This window comes from Pieris brassicae, chromosome 4 (assembly GCF_905147105.1).
Source record: "Pieris brassicae chromosome 4, ilPieBrab1.1, whole genome shotgun sequence".
Taxonomy (NCBI): domain Eukaryota; kingdom Metazoa; phylum Arthropoda; class Insecta; order Lepidoptera; family Pieridae; genus Pieris; species Pieris brassicae.
Genome location: NC_059668.1, coordinates 18,158,152 through 18,174,255, shown reverse-complemented (window position 1 = coordinate 18,174,255; position 16,104 = coordinate 18,158,152). Strand labels below are relative to the sequence as shown.

Here is a 16,104-nt window from a genome sequence, read left to right as displayed (position 1 = left end):
TCCCTGTTATCATAGTCATATGCGGAAAACAAGGAAGGCTACTAATCAAATTTCCGTAAAGGTAGGTAACAAGTATACTGTTATTACGCCATATACAAAAATAAACAAGACTCCTTTCAAGTTAGTTTCTTAAGTATTTTGCTCATGCACAAGCTCATGGGAGAATAAAAAGTCTCAATCTAAGATTAGCTTTTTATTTTCGCATGAGCGACTGGAAGCTTCGACGCTGACGTGACATCTCCTGGATTGGCTTCCATACCTTTTAAAAAAAATCACATTGAACGCCTCACTCATAAAAGCAGCGTATGTTTACAGACAAGAAAACGTTTATGTGTTAGCCTGATACACACACTTATGATTAAGAAACCAAAAGAAAATAATAAGTTAATTTCAATTGTTTATTTATAACGTTGAATAGTGTTTCCGTAAACGCATACAGCGGAAAGCGCGTACGCATTAAATTTAAAATTTATTGCCATATTGTTCTCATGTATATGTATTAGTAGATTAATTTTCATTCTAAATGTAGGGTATTGAATTATATTGGATATTGTGATAATGATATTGAACTCTATTTTTACAACAGTTTTAAAATCTCTTAAAGTAATATATTAATGCTGTGTATGCCGTGGTTTTCGTTTAAATTTACAACTTATTTAAGGAAATAACCTCAATTTTGTTGTGAAAAGGTGGTAGAATACTGGTTTGAAGTACTAAGAATTTTGAAATTCAACTTAGCTTGAAAGAGTAACAACCATATTTATAGTAAAAGACAATCAAATGCCAAGACATTCCATGAATGGAAGTATATAATGATGGAAATAAAAACATAGCACACAAAGCTTAAAGGAGATTAGTTTTTGCTGAGAACTATTAACAATTAACACGTCACATTGTATCGCATTTTAATGGTCATATTAATTAAAGATATCTTAAAGAACTGTAGATTTATTTGTGCAGTTTTTATTGCTTGTAAGGTACAGCACCTTTTTCTAGTCTCAATCATATTACAAAAAATGCAATAGTTTGTCGACACGAATTGTCAGTTACAAACAAATTTAGTTTTCGACTTTCTACATACACTACTGTTAAGGCATCTTGACTAAGCCCCCAAGCAACTTGGATTTTTATCTATCCGTCACTTTGACAATTTACTTTCGTAAATTATTTAAAGACTAACCGGGGCAACCAACTACCAAACTTCCATAATATCTATAATTTAACAACATATGCAACTTTTATATTAATATTACACCATCTTGACAAATACTATTTAACTATAAGTGTCTAGAAAAGCGTAACGCCATTTTGAATTAGGAAATTGGCCAGATTCATTTTTACAATTGGGAAGCCACTAAATGATAAAAAACATGCCGAACATTTTTCACTTTACCGATTGCCATGGCACTTAACTGAATTGTCCATAATTAGAAGGTTATTACTGTATATGTGTTGTATTACAAAATAAAATGTTTTTTTAATGTTGGCAATTTGAAGAAATTAAAAGTCAATTCGATAGGTTGAAATATATTTTTTTAACCTGATTGCTTTTCTACGAATTATGGCCGTTAGAATGCAAGCTTAACAAACGTTCGTTTTATTAAATTCGTTGAAATTCGATCAATATATACGTAATAGATGATAAGATCGCCACCCTGTTATTATGCGCCATTCATTGACAAATCAATTTGAACGTTAATTCACTAAACAAATTAAAATGAATTGCATTGTTTTCAAATGTGTCTGTAATAAATGATTTTTGTAATTATGATTACGCGAATATGAGACTCATTTGTGAATAAAATCAATCTCATTTATGTTTTATTCATTTACCTAACGTTTATTCCGATGTCCTTTTTGATAGAAGTCTTAGGGACTTGCTAATAAACATTTAACTGGAAATAATTTGTCTTACCTTAAACTACAATGAATACAAGAATTTCCTTCCTTTAACTCGTCTTTACTTATACTATTTTTCAAGAACAGGTACATGGCCTCACGGTGTGTATGGACATAGACACTCACTCTTCTTAGCCGTCTAGATCGTACTTATAATTCTTGCAAATGTCGACCGCCTTTTAAGAATTCGTACGATCTCTTTTCTAGTCTAGTCGAATTAGTTTGAAAATAATTGTATAATTGAATGGTAACTGCAATATTATCGTGATGCTATTACAATATCGATTCGTGTCTATGGAAATTTATGTTGGCATCATTACGTTTTATTATGCATTGAATTAATTATAATACTAATAAATATATCAATATGTAATGGTTGATGACAATGTAGCACCGTACGAAATTCAATCACAAAACGAGGCCCTAAGTGATAATGATAAAGACGAAGATGAGTTAACTCCGGTTTTGTCAAACGCCCAGGCATTATCAGCTGTTAAGGATTTAAAAGACTATGTAGCTTCTTTGAATCAAAGTGAAGACGCACTGCAAAAGTTGAATTATGTTGAAAATATTTTAATTGCTAATGCAATAAAATACTTCTATCAAACCAAAATAAGTGATTATTTTAAATAATGTAATTATAATTACACTAGGTATTTAATGTAATTTATAAATGTATAATTTAATACCTATATATACCAAAATTCAAAAGTAATACATAATAATATGTAGAACGTATTATTTTCCATATCCCGCATAATACGCTTTCTCACTTAAGACGCGTTTTTGGTAGGGTCCCTGAGAAATCGTCTTAAGCAGGTTTTAATGTAGTTATTTTATCGCTAAGGAAAAGAGTGCTAATTTCAATGACACATGTCCTATTAATATTTTATTACTTATAGAATATTTATATGAAAAAAACGCTATGATTAGCACAGATTACAAAGACAATATAAATCATAGACTAAGAATATACTTTGGTTTATTGCTACGCATTTTAATCAATTATGTGCAATTAACTGAGATATATGACATTTTGTATTACGTATAATAACATATTCTGGTAATTGCGTTCAACTTTGTAGTAAGGTTTTAGGGTTAAATAAACCATAATAAATGCTTTATTGACCATGATTGCATGATTGAACTTATGTAATTCTTGATAAACATTAATGTAATTGAAGCTACTACGAGGTCAAAATTATTAATAGATTTTATACGCCTTTATAACTAAACACTTCATACATTTTTTGGGTTGAAAGGAAATGTAAAAAAAACCGATTTGATGACCTCCACTTAACTATATGACATAAGCGCTAAGTCTCGACTCTATACAGAAACGAGACAGCGCGCTCCCGTAAGTCAAAAACGTAATGCAAGAATTATTGAACATAGGAATCGCTCTTGGTGTCATTTTTAAATCTTACCTTGTCGAGAGATAATAGACGACATTGAGAGTATCCATAGGCAACGATGTCACTTAACTGTATTTGCACCTGTTCTATAAAAAACAAACGACACGTGTAAAGCACAGAAGGCTGTTCACGTAGGTATAAACATTATTTGTAGTAACTTTATACTCGCATGATATAAGCTCGAAGTTAAACTGATAATGAACATATTTATGGAGGATATCGTCCTGAAAACCACATTTCGAACTTTCGAAAATAAATTAAGTTTTTACTTTAAGTAAAAACTTGTCTTACTGAACACGGTGTTTTCTAATCGTGATTAAAAATACCTAATCAAATACCTCTATTAAAATAAACAAAAGCCCTAGGTAGTATAAAAACAAACGAGCCGCACTACGAATGAAAATTAACAAAATAGCAATAATTTGCATCGTAAATTATACCTTAATAACATGGAAACTTATCTCGACCTAAGACATCTACGTCCAATGGTTCTTCGAAAAACCTCTATACACCTTATTGCATAGCTATAAAGTTCAAACTAAAGTTCGAGTCGCGCAAAGATATATTGGTAATGTTAGTCATAAAACAAAGGGAATGATACGTAGAAGTTAATTACAATTGTAATTAGGTCTAATCAAATAACGTAATCTTTGTGTGCATTTTATTGCGTCAAAATTATTTTTATATTATAGGCTTTTAGCTTTTATGAATGCTGAATTCACTTATACCTACATTTACTTGACTCAATGATGAAAGTTAGAATAAACCGTTATTTCTTAATATGACCAAGCTTTAAAAATATATTTTTACCCGCGCACATTACCTCTATTTATGATAGTTTATTACATTGTTATTTATATATCAACGTATAATTTATTTTATTTATTTGTATATAGCTATTTTAACTCGTGACAAAACACGACTCGTGGTTACGATATTTCAACTTCTATTTAAATGGAAATTATTATACTGGAAATCACAATAAGAACAGGAAAACCACGAAATATATACATTACAATTATCATAATATGTTGTGTACGACCATATTATTACTGTACGAAAGTTGGATATTACTATACCAATTTTACTATAAAGAAAAATTATCAAGGATACAGTGATACAGTAGACTGGGGCCGAGACCAGGGGTTATGAGTATTAACTAATATTATGATATAATATTCGAATAATTTTGATAACACGTCATATCAAATAATACACGTTTTAGATAATTGGATTATTATTTTTCAAGAATTAATAACAGGAAATAGAAAGTCGTGTTATCATTTGTATTTATTTTTAGAAATCGATTATTGACGAAACATTTAATAGAAGTTATAAACTAATAATTGTTCATATTGTGTATATTAAGTTTATATCTAATGTGGAATTTGTACTATGGATACTTGCATACAAAATAGTTATTTAATTTGCATGAGTGATGCCAGCTCTATGGTGGGTCTAGAGTACCTTTAAAGAAGTTCTTACTGTTGTCCATAGATAACAGCAAGACGGTCGTTCTTTTTTTAATGGCAGAGAGTAGAAAAACACTATAACGATAATCGCTTACATGACATTGGTAGATAATAAAAACAGTTTACTAAAAAAATAACTTCGAAAACGTGTAAATTAATATTTCATAGACAATGAATCAATTGGTTTATAGAAATACTCTAAACTACTTAGTCAACGCGAAATACCCGATAATACTAGTATCATCTACAAGGAAAATTACACAAATATATATTGTGTAGTCATGTTAATTTAGTTGTAAATTCTGTAGTTATGAGTTGTACTTCAGATTCGTAGGCAAAGTTTCAATAAATAAAAAGTAATTCGTAAGTAGGCCGGAAACGCACTCGCGAAGTGTCTGGAATTGAGTGTCCTTGGGCGGCGTAACATCAGGAAAGACTCCGGCCTTTTTCCTATAAAAAAAGTAAAGTTTTAGTTAAAATTTTAGAACAAACCTAAGGTAATAAGATCATGTGTTATCAAGATCAATTAATTCCATAGTTATGTTATGTTACCATAGTTATCACAGAACCATGCAAGTTGACAAAGAGTCATTATATGCTCAGAAAATATTTTCCTATGCCGCACGAACTCACGACTTCAGGTTTGAGAATCACTTTTTTATCAGCCTACTTATGATGACCACGCACCACGTCCTCAGATTTCCTTGAATCCATGCCGTGTTATAGTTTTTGAAAACGAATTTATTTAATTATTATGATTACAATTGTAATCATGAGTATCCTTCCGTTGTCGTGAGTTCGTTTAATTAGAATTATTATAATTATCAGCTAATGATCGATTGATTAATCAAAGGAAATTGGATAATTGTTGTTTATTTAGAGCATAGAATCTTTAGCGTTTGTATTAATTAATTAAGAAACGATTAATACGCGGTAAGCCTAGTGGGTACCTATGTGATTCTCAACTTTGAGGTCGTTGTTTGAACCTTCTGCACTAAAAGATATGTAACCAAGTCCGTATAAGGAATACATAACGTATAAAGGAAACATTATAAATGAAACAGTTGCAAAAATTTAAGGGCTGTAGGTACTAATAAAAATATCCAATTTTACTTTAGACAGGTGTAGAACGAAAAAAAGATAAATTGTCGTAATGCAACGTCAAAAAATGCTTAAATTTTGAATCGCAGCAAGTGTTTTTAATTTCATACAATGTAATGCAAATTATAAATTAAGTGAGTAATATTTTGACGTGTTTCTTGCAAATCTACATAATTATATTCGAAACGCGAGCAGAAACAATTTGCGAATTAACTTTTGTAATTTGTCGAATTATCACACGCGATCTGCATAACTCGATCGATACATAGATTTCACGACTTCCGCTACAAATTTTCGACGAGTAATGAATTATTTATCACAAAGAAAATGTGATATAAATAACAGCAAATTATTGCTGACCGATAATCGATCTCGCAATCTAATTAAAATAAACAAAATACAATTATAAATAATCATAGATAAGTAGAACTTCAAGGACACATTATCGCTTTGTGTTTCCTTTTATTTATTTTTGACTTATTAAAAAAAACAGTTTTACACCTCCAACGTGCGACTACAATCCATGCGTGTACATACATACTTTAAATCGCGCTATCAAAGACTTTCCTCTGAGAATACATCAGGGCGTTTGGGTCATCAGTGGTTAGACAAGGATATCTTAGGCTAATGAAGTTCACCATTATTCTTTCACAAACAATTGCCTACAATCTTGCAGACATTTAGATTTATAGACTTTTCGTCAGTCTCGTCGTTCTTTAAGGGGTATAAATGAAAACGTATTGACGTTAACGTTAACGTCATCTAACTCGTTGTCTAAGTCTGGCCACGACTACAATGATACAGTCGAAACGTGGATTTACGTAAAAAAGTATTCCCATTTTCATCCGTTAAGGAACTTTAATCACATAAAAATATATTAATTTCGACTTTTTATTTATTCGTATTTTTAATCGTAGAACATACATCAAGGCCAAGTAACAACATACTAGTATATCAACTATTAACAACAAATAGCAGAGAATTCATCACTATCACGTATTCAAAATATAGGTTACATTACTATCAGAATTGCGTGTTTTTAATTGCGAGAAGCTTTATTTAAATTAGTCATTTTTCATTTAATTACTTGTTGTGAGACTAAAACAATAGACTCGCGACTCGTTCCGTTACGATTACATGCATGTATGATACGTCATTCTTTTACGTCTGTTGTTTTGGGGCGGCCAGAAGAAACCTCTTTAAAAATTATTTTCTATTATAGCAGTTGTCTTACAACCACATTTAATAGATTTTAATATGCCCTTGATGTCCTCAAATATTCCTAGAAAACCCCTTACTTGAGTTAGTTAATAAATAATACATATATATAAATTAGAATACCTTATTCAATTAAAATGCCTTTTTTATACGCATTTTTATCATAACGCACATAGCTAGTTATTTTTCAGTTTAATTGATACAAAATATAAGTTGTAACGTGCATTCTAGCACATACTTGTATGTCATTCGTATGTCTTATTTCTCGGAGCAATTACGATGTCCAATTAAAGAGAACACTATAATCAACAGATAATTAATTTAATAGCATTAACTTAAACGTCCATTGATTACGGGAAATTGAGGTCGAAACTTGCATTGTGCATAATAATGGACTAACGAGCTATTGATACAGCCTTAAATGGAAATATTGTTTCTTTTACAAGTACAAATTACGTTTTTATTTTATGCATGAGGTTTCTAGAAGAGCTTATAACGGATATTATAGGCTAAAAGCTTTTTGATTGTCCGCAATGAGTCGTTCTCAATGTCACGCTTTTTTTCTTCTCAACGATTTTCTATTCCAGTACAGATGTAAAACTTTTCTATAGTATATCATCGTGTAGTTAAGTATACTATAACTGCCTCTATAACTGCGTTTTATATCCAAATACGCTCAATGCGCGATGTACAAATTTTTCATTTATATTGTTCATTTTAACTGGGTTGCTGATCTCGCAGAATCTGTACAGTGTATAAATTTATTTAACAATTATTTATTAGGTTAAATACATATAACCTTTACAATGAGGATACGGACAGGCTATTTTAGCTTGACCTCAGAACATTTTAAGGCTGTGAGCACTTGCCATCACAGCACAATAAGGGGCACGATTAGAATTGTTTTTCCGTAACTTAACAATTATACTAACCAATGCCAAAATATGTATGCCAAAAATATATTTTCGTATAAGGAGTTAACTTTAACCATGTTTTCTTAGTATTTTTGTTGGCATCGAATGAAACCTATTTTACAATAAAAATAAAGCTAGTCTGTATTTGTAAAAAGAACACGCCGGTGACTAATAATTAATCGAGAATAATCGTAAGATATTTATGTTTTATGAATTAAATGTTATCAATTAATTGTTTTATCTTTGTAAATTGTATGATATGACTTGAGATAAGCTTTCTTATAAGCGTATAAAATTTTCATTCACAGACTACTACGCGCAAGAGTACCATAGATACACGAGTATGGGCATATCGGAGGCTAAGGACGACTCGCCACGGACCACTCCGGAGCTTCATAGATCGGACCAGTCACCCTCAGACAGACCCCAGGGCTCCGCTGACAGCGATGACGCGGACGACTTTGCCCCAAAAAGAAAACAACGCAGATATAGAACTACCTTCACGAGCTTCCAACTAGAAGAGCTGGAAAAAGCATTCTCAAGGACGCATTATCCTGACGTTTTTACAAGGTAGGTTTAAATTTGGAACATTGTCAACCATTTATCTTCAACATTTTAAGTTCTTGAAAGGTCTAAAATGTTGTTATTATTCAGTTTACTCTGGAGATGTAAAAAAATCTCGCATAGGGATTGAAGGATATAATTGAATACATTATTATGCTTCTAAAGTTGCTGTATTAACTTTTGTTTATTAATAAATAAATAGAAAATACATAAAGGCTTTATAAAATCCTTAAAGGGAATATTCAGAGCCCTTAAGAAGCTGTAACGATGACGGTTACAAAGCTAAAAGAATACAATACACTGTTTTGCATTGTAAAATTTACTTCCAATTTAATAACAATTGTTTTTAGACTTATTCATTATGAAATGCTTACTGAATTTAAAATTATATACTTTAAGAAAAACACTTTTTGAACGGATTAAAGCTATGTGTTATTATTAAAAACTTATAATTATTTACATAATTCTAAATTTTAATTTTTTTCCGATGTTTCGCGTGAAAAAGCAAAAGCTGAAAATAATATGTTATAAAATGCTTTAATCCGTTCAAAAAGTGTTTTTCTTAATGTGTAAAAGCTATTTTAACAAAAGACAATACAATACAATGATATACTTTCTTAAATCAATTACTTTCTAATAGGGCATTAATATTCGTACCTAAGTTGTATTCATCATACCTTATAATCTTCTATTAAAGATAATAATTTAATCAACGACACTGAGTAATCCGTCGTTACAAAACACGATGATTTAAGATATAAAACAATATTGCAATATTGTTTAACGATACAGTCATAAATGTAATATTTTTATTAAAATTTCCTCCGGTAATATATTGCCGAAAATTATTGCTAATTTAATTACATACTTATATAGCGGATATGTGAACCTATATCTGATAAAGACCACTAACAATATCACCAAAACGCGATGAAATCTATAACATCATTTTAATTATCAATTATTTTATCTAATAAAAAATAAACTAAAACCTAGATCTAGCGTACTGTATTGGCGTCGCATGGCTGGACATTGAAAAATTTTGGCATACATTAATTATGGAATATGTTTTTAATCGAGTTAGTCGTTTTTGGGTTTATTCAATACACACCTTGAAAATAAACAATTTATCTTTTTATAGTTATTACATCTAGATTTATAAATGTAAATTTCGTTTGGGCTGTGCAATTATTGGTAGAGACAATAGTCCAAGACGAAGATGCGTACTTTTCGAGGGCGTGAAGAAATGAAAGTGATTTTCAATTTATAAACGAAATGAACGAAATAGTGAGTCATGAGGGTCTTTTTCGTTTAAGATATGGTTTATCTTTAAGATAAAGTTCTAACTAGCAATGTTTTGTAATGAATAAAATATACTACACTGTGTCCGAAAATATATATTTTTATGTAATAGGAGGCTAACGGACAGGAGGCTCACCTGATGTTAAGTTATATAAAATTGTAGGTACTTATGATATAATAAGTACGATCCCAATTAACTGACAATAATAATAGAAAAATGTTTCAACTATATTTTATAAACTTTCATAGATTACAAATCATCTACTCTATAGCTCTTTAATTAGCTTACAACCATGTTTCAACTGTGATAGAATATTAAAATCTTAAACTGGAATGTTATTTTCAATTATAAATGGTATTTTAATAATATTATTATTTAGTGATAAAATCTTGATTTTCCTTTAAATTAAATCAAAATAAATGGACTTTAGTTGTAAGTCATCTTATACTGGATGTAATTTTTAAAACCGCCAGTAAGCTTACCACTTAACTGCATTAGCGATGTCAATCATTGACTGGTACATGCCAACGAGGAACCGTGATGTCAACCACGAAACATTATTTTGTTGTTGACATCGTCACGTTTCAATTATTCACGTCTCAATATACGTTATATTATATTTACTCATAGGAAATTTCATTAGTTCAAAAAGATACTAATTTGAGATCAAAAGTTACAATTGGCTTATTTATGAATAATTTCAAATATGTTGTTTCAGAGAAGAACTCGCTATGAAGATCGGACTTACAGAAGCAAGGATTCAGGTAATGCTAGATTCCATCTGCCTTTGAAGACGATTTTTCATAGTGTAATTATGTCACCGACTTACAATGATTCTAATAGTTTTCCATTCGGAACCAGCATTCCGCTTAAAGTGATTTTTAACATATTAGCGTAGTAATTTTTATGTAAATTTATGTTATATAATTTAAATAGAGGCACAACTAAAAAGCGGACAGCATTTTTAAATACATTTGCATAAAACATACATAAATATGTTATAATTTGATACATATACAATGTTATTTTCTTGCTCTCATAAAATATAAAACACAATGAATATTTAAGACGGGTAATCGCTAAATATAAGATGACCCAGATAATTGATTGATTGACCCAAGATGATTCGCTATAAGGTAGTACAATAACTGAACTAAAAAAACAAAACTTTATATAGTAATAAAGCCTCATTTATCCCTCGCAATAACAATATTTACAGATACATTTATATAAAATAGACATCTTAAATAACTTGTTAACATTCAGATTTGTTAAACTATAAGCTGACTGTTATTCTGCCCCATCACTGAAACTATAGTTTTATATCCGAGAAGCCTAGGAATAAGAAACCTAGGGTTGTGTGTTAACTCATCTTCCGAAACTTGCTAGAGAGCCGGGTGACACAAGGAGTCAATAAAGTTGAAGGGGAATGTAGGATGCAACTACATTTTACTAAAGTGCGTTTCCAAATCTAACCTTCGCTATTATTGTGTTTAAAGATATAACAATGTTACATAGAATTTGCTTATTTGTTAAATGAAGTGGGACGATATACCTCTAGAACAGAAATAATCTAATAAGTTTCGTCCGTGGTGGTTGTAATGCTCACAAAACCTTCTTGAGTGCATACCACATAACTTTTGAATTACTTCCGCATTCCACCCGATCAAATACAGCCTACAAATTCTAGATTTTCAAAACGTAATCCATCCTAGAAAGCTGTCACATGCCCTCATTTTCCATTGGACATAACCTAATTGGCCCTCCCTATCCAGAGCAATAAATTAACAAGATAGTGTTGGGAATGTACGCAGACACAAAATGAAACATTAAAATTTGATAAAGTATAATAAATTTACGTCGTCCTGGTAATGTTTTTATCACGGTAATGATATACGTTTTCTCTGAACTTGATGACAAAATGATTTAAGTTATCACTGTAGTTTAACCAATATTGGTATATAAATATTGCACACTTTTGTATTGACGTCGAATTGTTATTGTACGTAATTGAACTCTTAATGTAGTAAAGCCTGTACAAAAAGATATTATAAAGAGACAACATTTGTATTTGTTTGTGTTTGTAACAAATAAACACAAAAACTTTTATTTATTTATTTCCATAATAGTGTAAATAAATGTCCAGCCGTGAAGCTGGAACAGACTGCAAGTTGTTAAAAAATAATATATTTAAAATAGTATTAAGTTAATAGAGCATTTTTCTATTGGTAATATTATCTCTAAAGAAATGGGCTTGCGCAATTAAAAGACAATCAAACAACGTATACGGTATATTATACAGTTTACTCTACAGACAGAAGTAAACCTCAATTTGAATTGTAAAAGCTTTTTTACCGCGACAGCCAATCAAGTTTGTTAAGTCATGTCGTAATTAAGTTTTTGGCGAGTGCAAGCAAAAGAAAAACATGTTCACCGAACTATTTTAATTAAATAATACAAGTTTTCACGTACAAAGGCGCCGAAGTATTATGATCATAACTTCAAAGAAACGATAGACATTTTGAAAAATTAAATCGCAACGCACTCGTAACACTTACAATAATTGTTGCGATCATAATGAAGTAATTAACAACGTTCCAAAACAGACTTTATTTCTCAAATACTTGGTACAAAATTGAGCCGTTAAAATTCACTGACTGCTAAAAAATAACTACATATTTTGTAGCCATAGAGTGAGGGAGGCCATGCTTTAATAGAAAAAAAGACATTTTCAATTTAAACTATGGTTCGTCCAGTCACTTAATTTTTTTCAATATTAAAATTTAGATAAGCTCTTATATATAGACAACGTTGCTTCCATAGCGGAGAATAGAGCGTAATTTTAAAAGGCATTTTCGTATGTGTGTCCATGGGCGGCATTATTACTGTCTGTAAGCCTGTTACATAAAAAAATACTAGTTACCTTATTTTCATAAACAATAATCTATGGCTACAATCACTAAAACGTGCAGCGAGATTCCATTCTCGGGCAGTCACTGGTTAAACTGGGCGAAGCGAACCCTTTATGTCTGAGAGGAACAGCACTTGTACAATAGTAGAATTACAATAATCTTGTATTGTTTTGTACATAAATATTTTAACCTAACATTTTTCTACCTCACTTTCTACTATATTTGCAAGGTAGGTAGAATTATGAACGAAAAGTAGCTTGTGAAAAGATAACTCGGCTGTCATAAAAATATTAAAAGAACATACCTTTTTCTTAAAGTTGATTTTTTCAATCGTTAAAAAACAAAACAAATTCTGATCGCTAATCAGACTTTTTTAACAACCGAGCCAAGTTATTAGAGTATTTTGAGTCTGTAAAAAAGTCCATAAACTTATAGAATCGTAGTCACCCACATAGCATTCATAATGTCGACATTTAAAGAAATGTACTGAATTTTTTACACGTGGACATTTATCATAAGTGAATTAATTTAAATCACCATAAAATGAAATTTAACATAATTATTGCTGCTCTTTAGGTATGTCTGTAGTTTTTGCCATAAAGCTCATGTTTTATACAGCACTTAACTGAATACAAATCAATCAACTTCACTATTCGTTCTTTTGACCTATTATCAATCATTAAACTTGCATTCATGATATTATATAATGAAAACGTAAGAAGTATGAATTTGTTAATAAGAAAGTTGTAATTACTTTAATATCTGTAACCCATGATCAATTTCTGCGTAATTCGTACCATTTTTTTCTCAGTCGATTATAAAAGAGCCTTTGGTTCATATTTTTGAATTAATTGATACATACTTGATCCATAGTAAGTATCAAATTCTAGATATTTTTCATGGAGCCAAGACCGTATCTAGAATTTGAAATAAACATAACAACGTGAAAGGATTCGATCAATTGCTCTAAGTAGTCGCAAGTAGTTACTAAAATATTTCGAAATATCTATATAGCGTGTCAATAATTCTTATGAATAACTCTTTCATTGTATCACAAATCTTTCAGTAAATTGTATTTTAAATTTCGAACACGAAAATTTTTCTCAAATTTATACAAATTTAAACGGAGACGCCGAAAATGAGCATCCTACGCCATAATTCAATTAAAAAAACAATCAGTGATGGTCAAATATGCTAGTAAAAACATTAAAGATAATTAATATTGTACTTTGTCATACCCGAAATAATCCATAAAAGTATTTAATTAACCGAACGTTAAATCGAAATCAATCAACGGGGGTCTTAGCAATACTTTATTAAAGGTTCGTTCGCGAGTTTTTGGCTCCCCATATTTGGAGTTGAAACAAAGTAAGGTAGGTGCGTGATATAAATAGTAAATAAATGTACATTATTATTACAAATTGGGTCTTAGACTTAGTTTCTCACGGTTTTTTTTATTTGGTTAATATTTCATAAGAGTATTGTATAACGTTTCCAGTATCATTTTCATGTTTACGTGAAGTGCTATATATACACAACTATAATGCGTAATAATCTCTACAGTATTAAGTAACATATGCACTGAACTAACACAATTAGAAACGTATAATAAAACTCAAAATAATCCTAATAACGTTGAAGTGTTGTGTAATAGTTTTAAAATTGCGTTTTTTATAGGTCTGGTTCCAGAATCGAAGGGCAAAATGGCGAAAACAAGAGAAAGTTGGGCCTCAAGCGCACCCCTACAACCCTTACTTGGGTGGTAGTGCTCCGCCCCCACCATCAGTGGTCGCTTCTATGCCAAACCCTTTCTCCCAAATCAGCTTTGGCTTTAGAAAACCTTTTGATGCAAATGCATTGGCGTCTTTCCGGTGAGTATGAAAAAATATAATTTATATAATTCATCCAATGAGCCGTTGTAATCTATAAAATTTATTCTGATTTTAAAACATGTGTGATGTAGACCGTGTATAGGCACACCCTGTTACAGCTCCTTTATTAGAGTAGCGATCTGTTTTCAAATAAATATATCGGGATACGTTTCATTTAACTAAAACACACTCCATATGCATGCGATATGATGACGTGTTTTTACAAACTACATTCGCCAAATATAATATTAATAATATAAATATACTAAAACCCTGACCTGATCTGAAATAATGATCCTTTACACAAAAGCCCTAGAAAGATGTATTCGTTTTTGTTTTACGAGAGTAGGTACTACATTTCAATTAGAAAAGAGTTTCGCCGATCACGATTGCTGTAATATATTAGTAATACTCGTAAATATCTGACAGAGTATATCAATTTAACATAACTCGTTCTTGCTTTTAGGACTGATGGAACGCTGTATTAATAAAATGTTCTTTTCACAGATATTCAAGCGCTCCAGTGATTGGATCGCAATACCTCAACGCGTCTCTTTCCCGCCCGCCCATGTTCAGCGCCCCCATGTACACATCAACGCCTCCCTTCCACTCGCTACTCGCTGGCCTCACAGCCCCGCCACGGCAATCCCCCGATCCACCTCCCGTTTCTCCCCCCATATCCCCCGGAAGCGAATCACCCCCCAACCAAGCACCTGAAGTCGAGCGTAGGAGTTCCAGCATTGCTGCACTTCGGATGGCGGCAAGAGAACACGAATTGCGGCTTGAAATTCTTAGACAAAGACATCACACAGACATGATCAGCTGAACTTTGTGATATTTAAAGTGGTTTCGTTAAGCGGTTTGTGCAATTCTGGACGCCGCGATGTGTCTAGTTTGAAAACCTAGCAGGAGTCGTCGAATAACTTTTACGATTGTCTAAAGCAGTGTTTCACAACGTGGGGCCCTCGCCACATACGGGGACAATTCTATTGCTAAGGAGGGCTATTCACCAATTTATTAAATTTATCTGGAATTTGAATTTAACTTTTTCTTATTTTATTTATACGTTTTGAATTTTTACATGCTAGTTTTTCAATTACAATTTCCTAGTATTTTCCTTAAAACTAATATTTAAGTTTCTCAGGTGAACATTTTAATTATTTATATAAAAAATATGAGGGCCCTCCACCCCATAAGAATTTTAGAAAGGCTAAGGTGGATAAAAAACTATTGGGAATCACTGGTCTAAAGCCACAATGTAGAAGACTCGTCAAATTAAAAAGCACAACGCCCCACCACAGAGTAAAATCTATGACAGTAATATAGACAATAGAATTGATTAAAATGGATTTTGACAGTTCCACAAGTTTACTACTTATATTTATTATATTGCCTGTATATAACAATGTACAAAAACACCGTGTTCATAATTATA

General features: G+C 31.2%; 1 protein-coding gene across 1 annotated transcript in view; it reads left to right on the top strand.

Moving 5' to 3' along the window:
* Positions 1 to 15,744, top strand: part of LOC123708432 (homeobox protein aristaless-like) — a 58,470-nt gene extending 42,726 nt beyond the window's left edge. The window contains exons 2-5 of the mRNA XM_045659132.1: positions 8,328 to 8,589; positions 10,605 to 10,650; positions 14,476 to 14,669; positions 15,177 to 15,744. Of these exons, the coding sequence (XP_045515088.1) occupies positions 8,328 to 8,589; positions 10,605 to 10,650; positions 14,476 to 14,669; positions 15,177 to 15,495 (821 nt within the window). The 3' untranslated portion in view covers positions 15,496 to 15,744. The remainder of the gene's footprint in view (positions 1 to 8,327; positions 8,590 to 10,604; positions 10,651 to 14,475; positions 14,670 to 15,176) is intronic.
* The last annotated feature ends 360 nt before the right edge of the window (positions 15,745 to 16,104 follow it).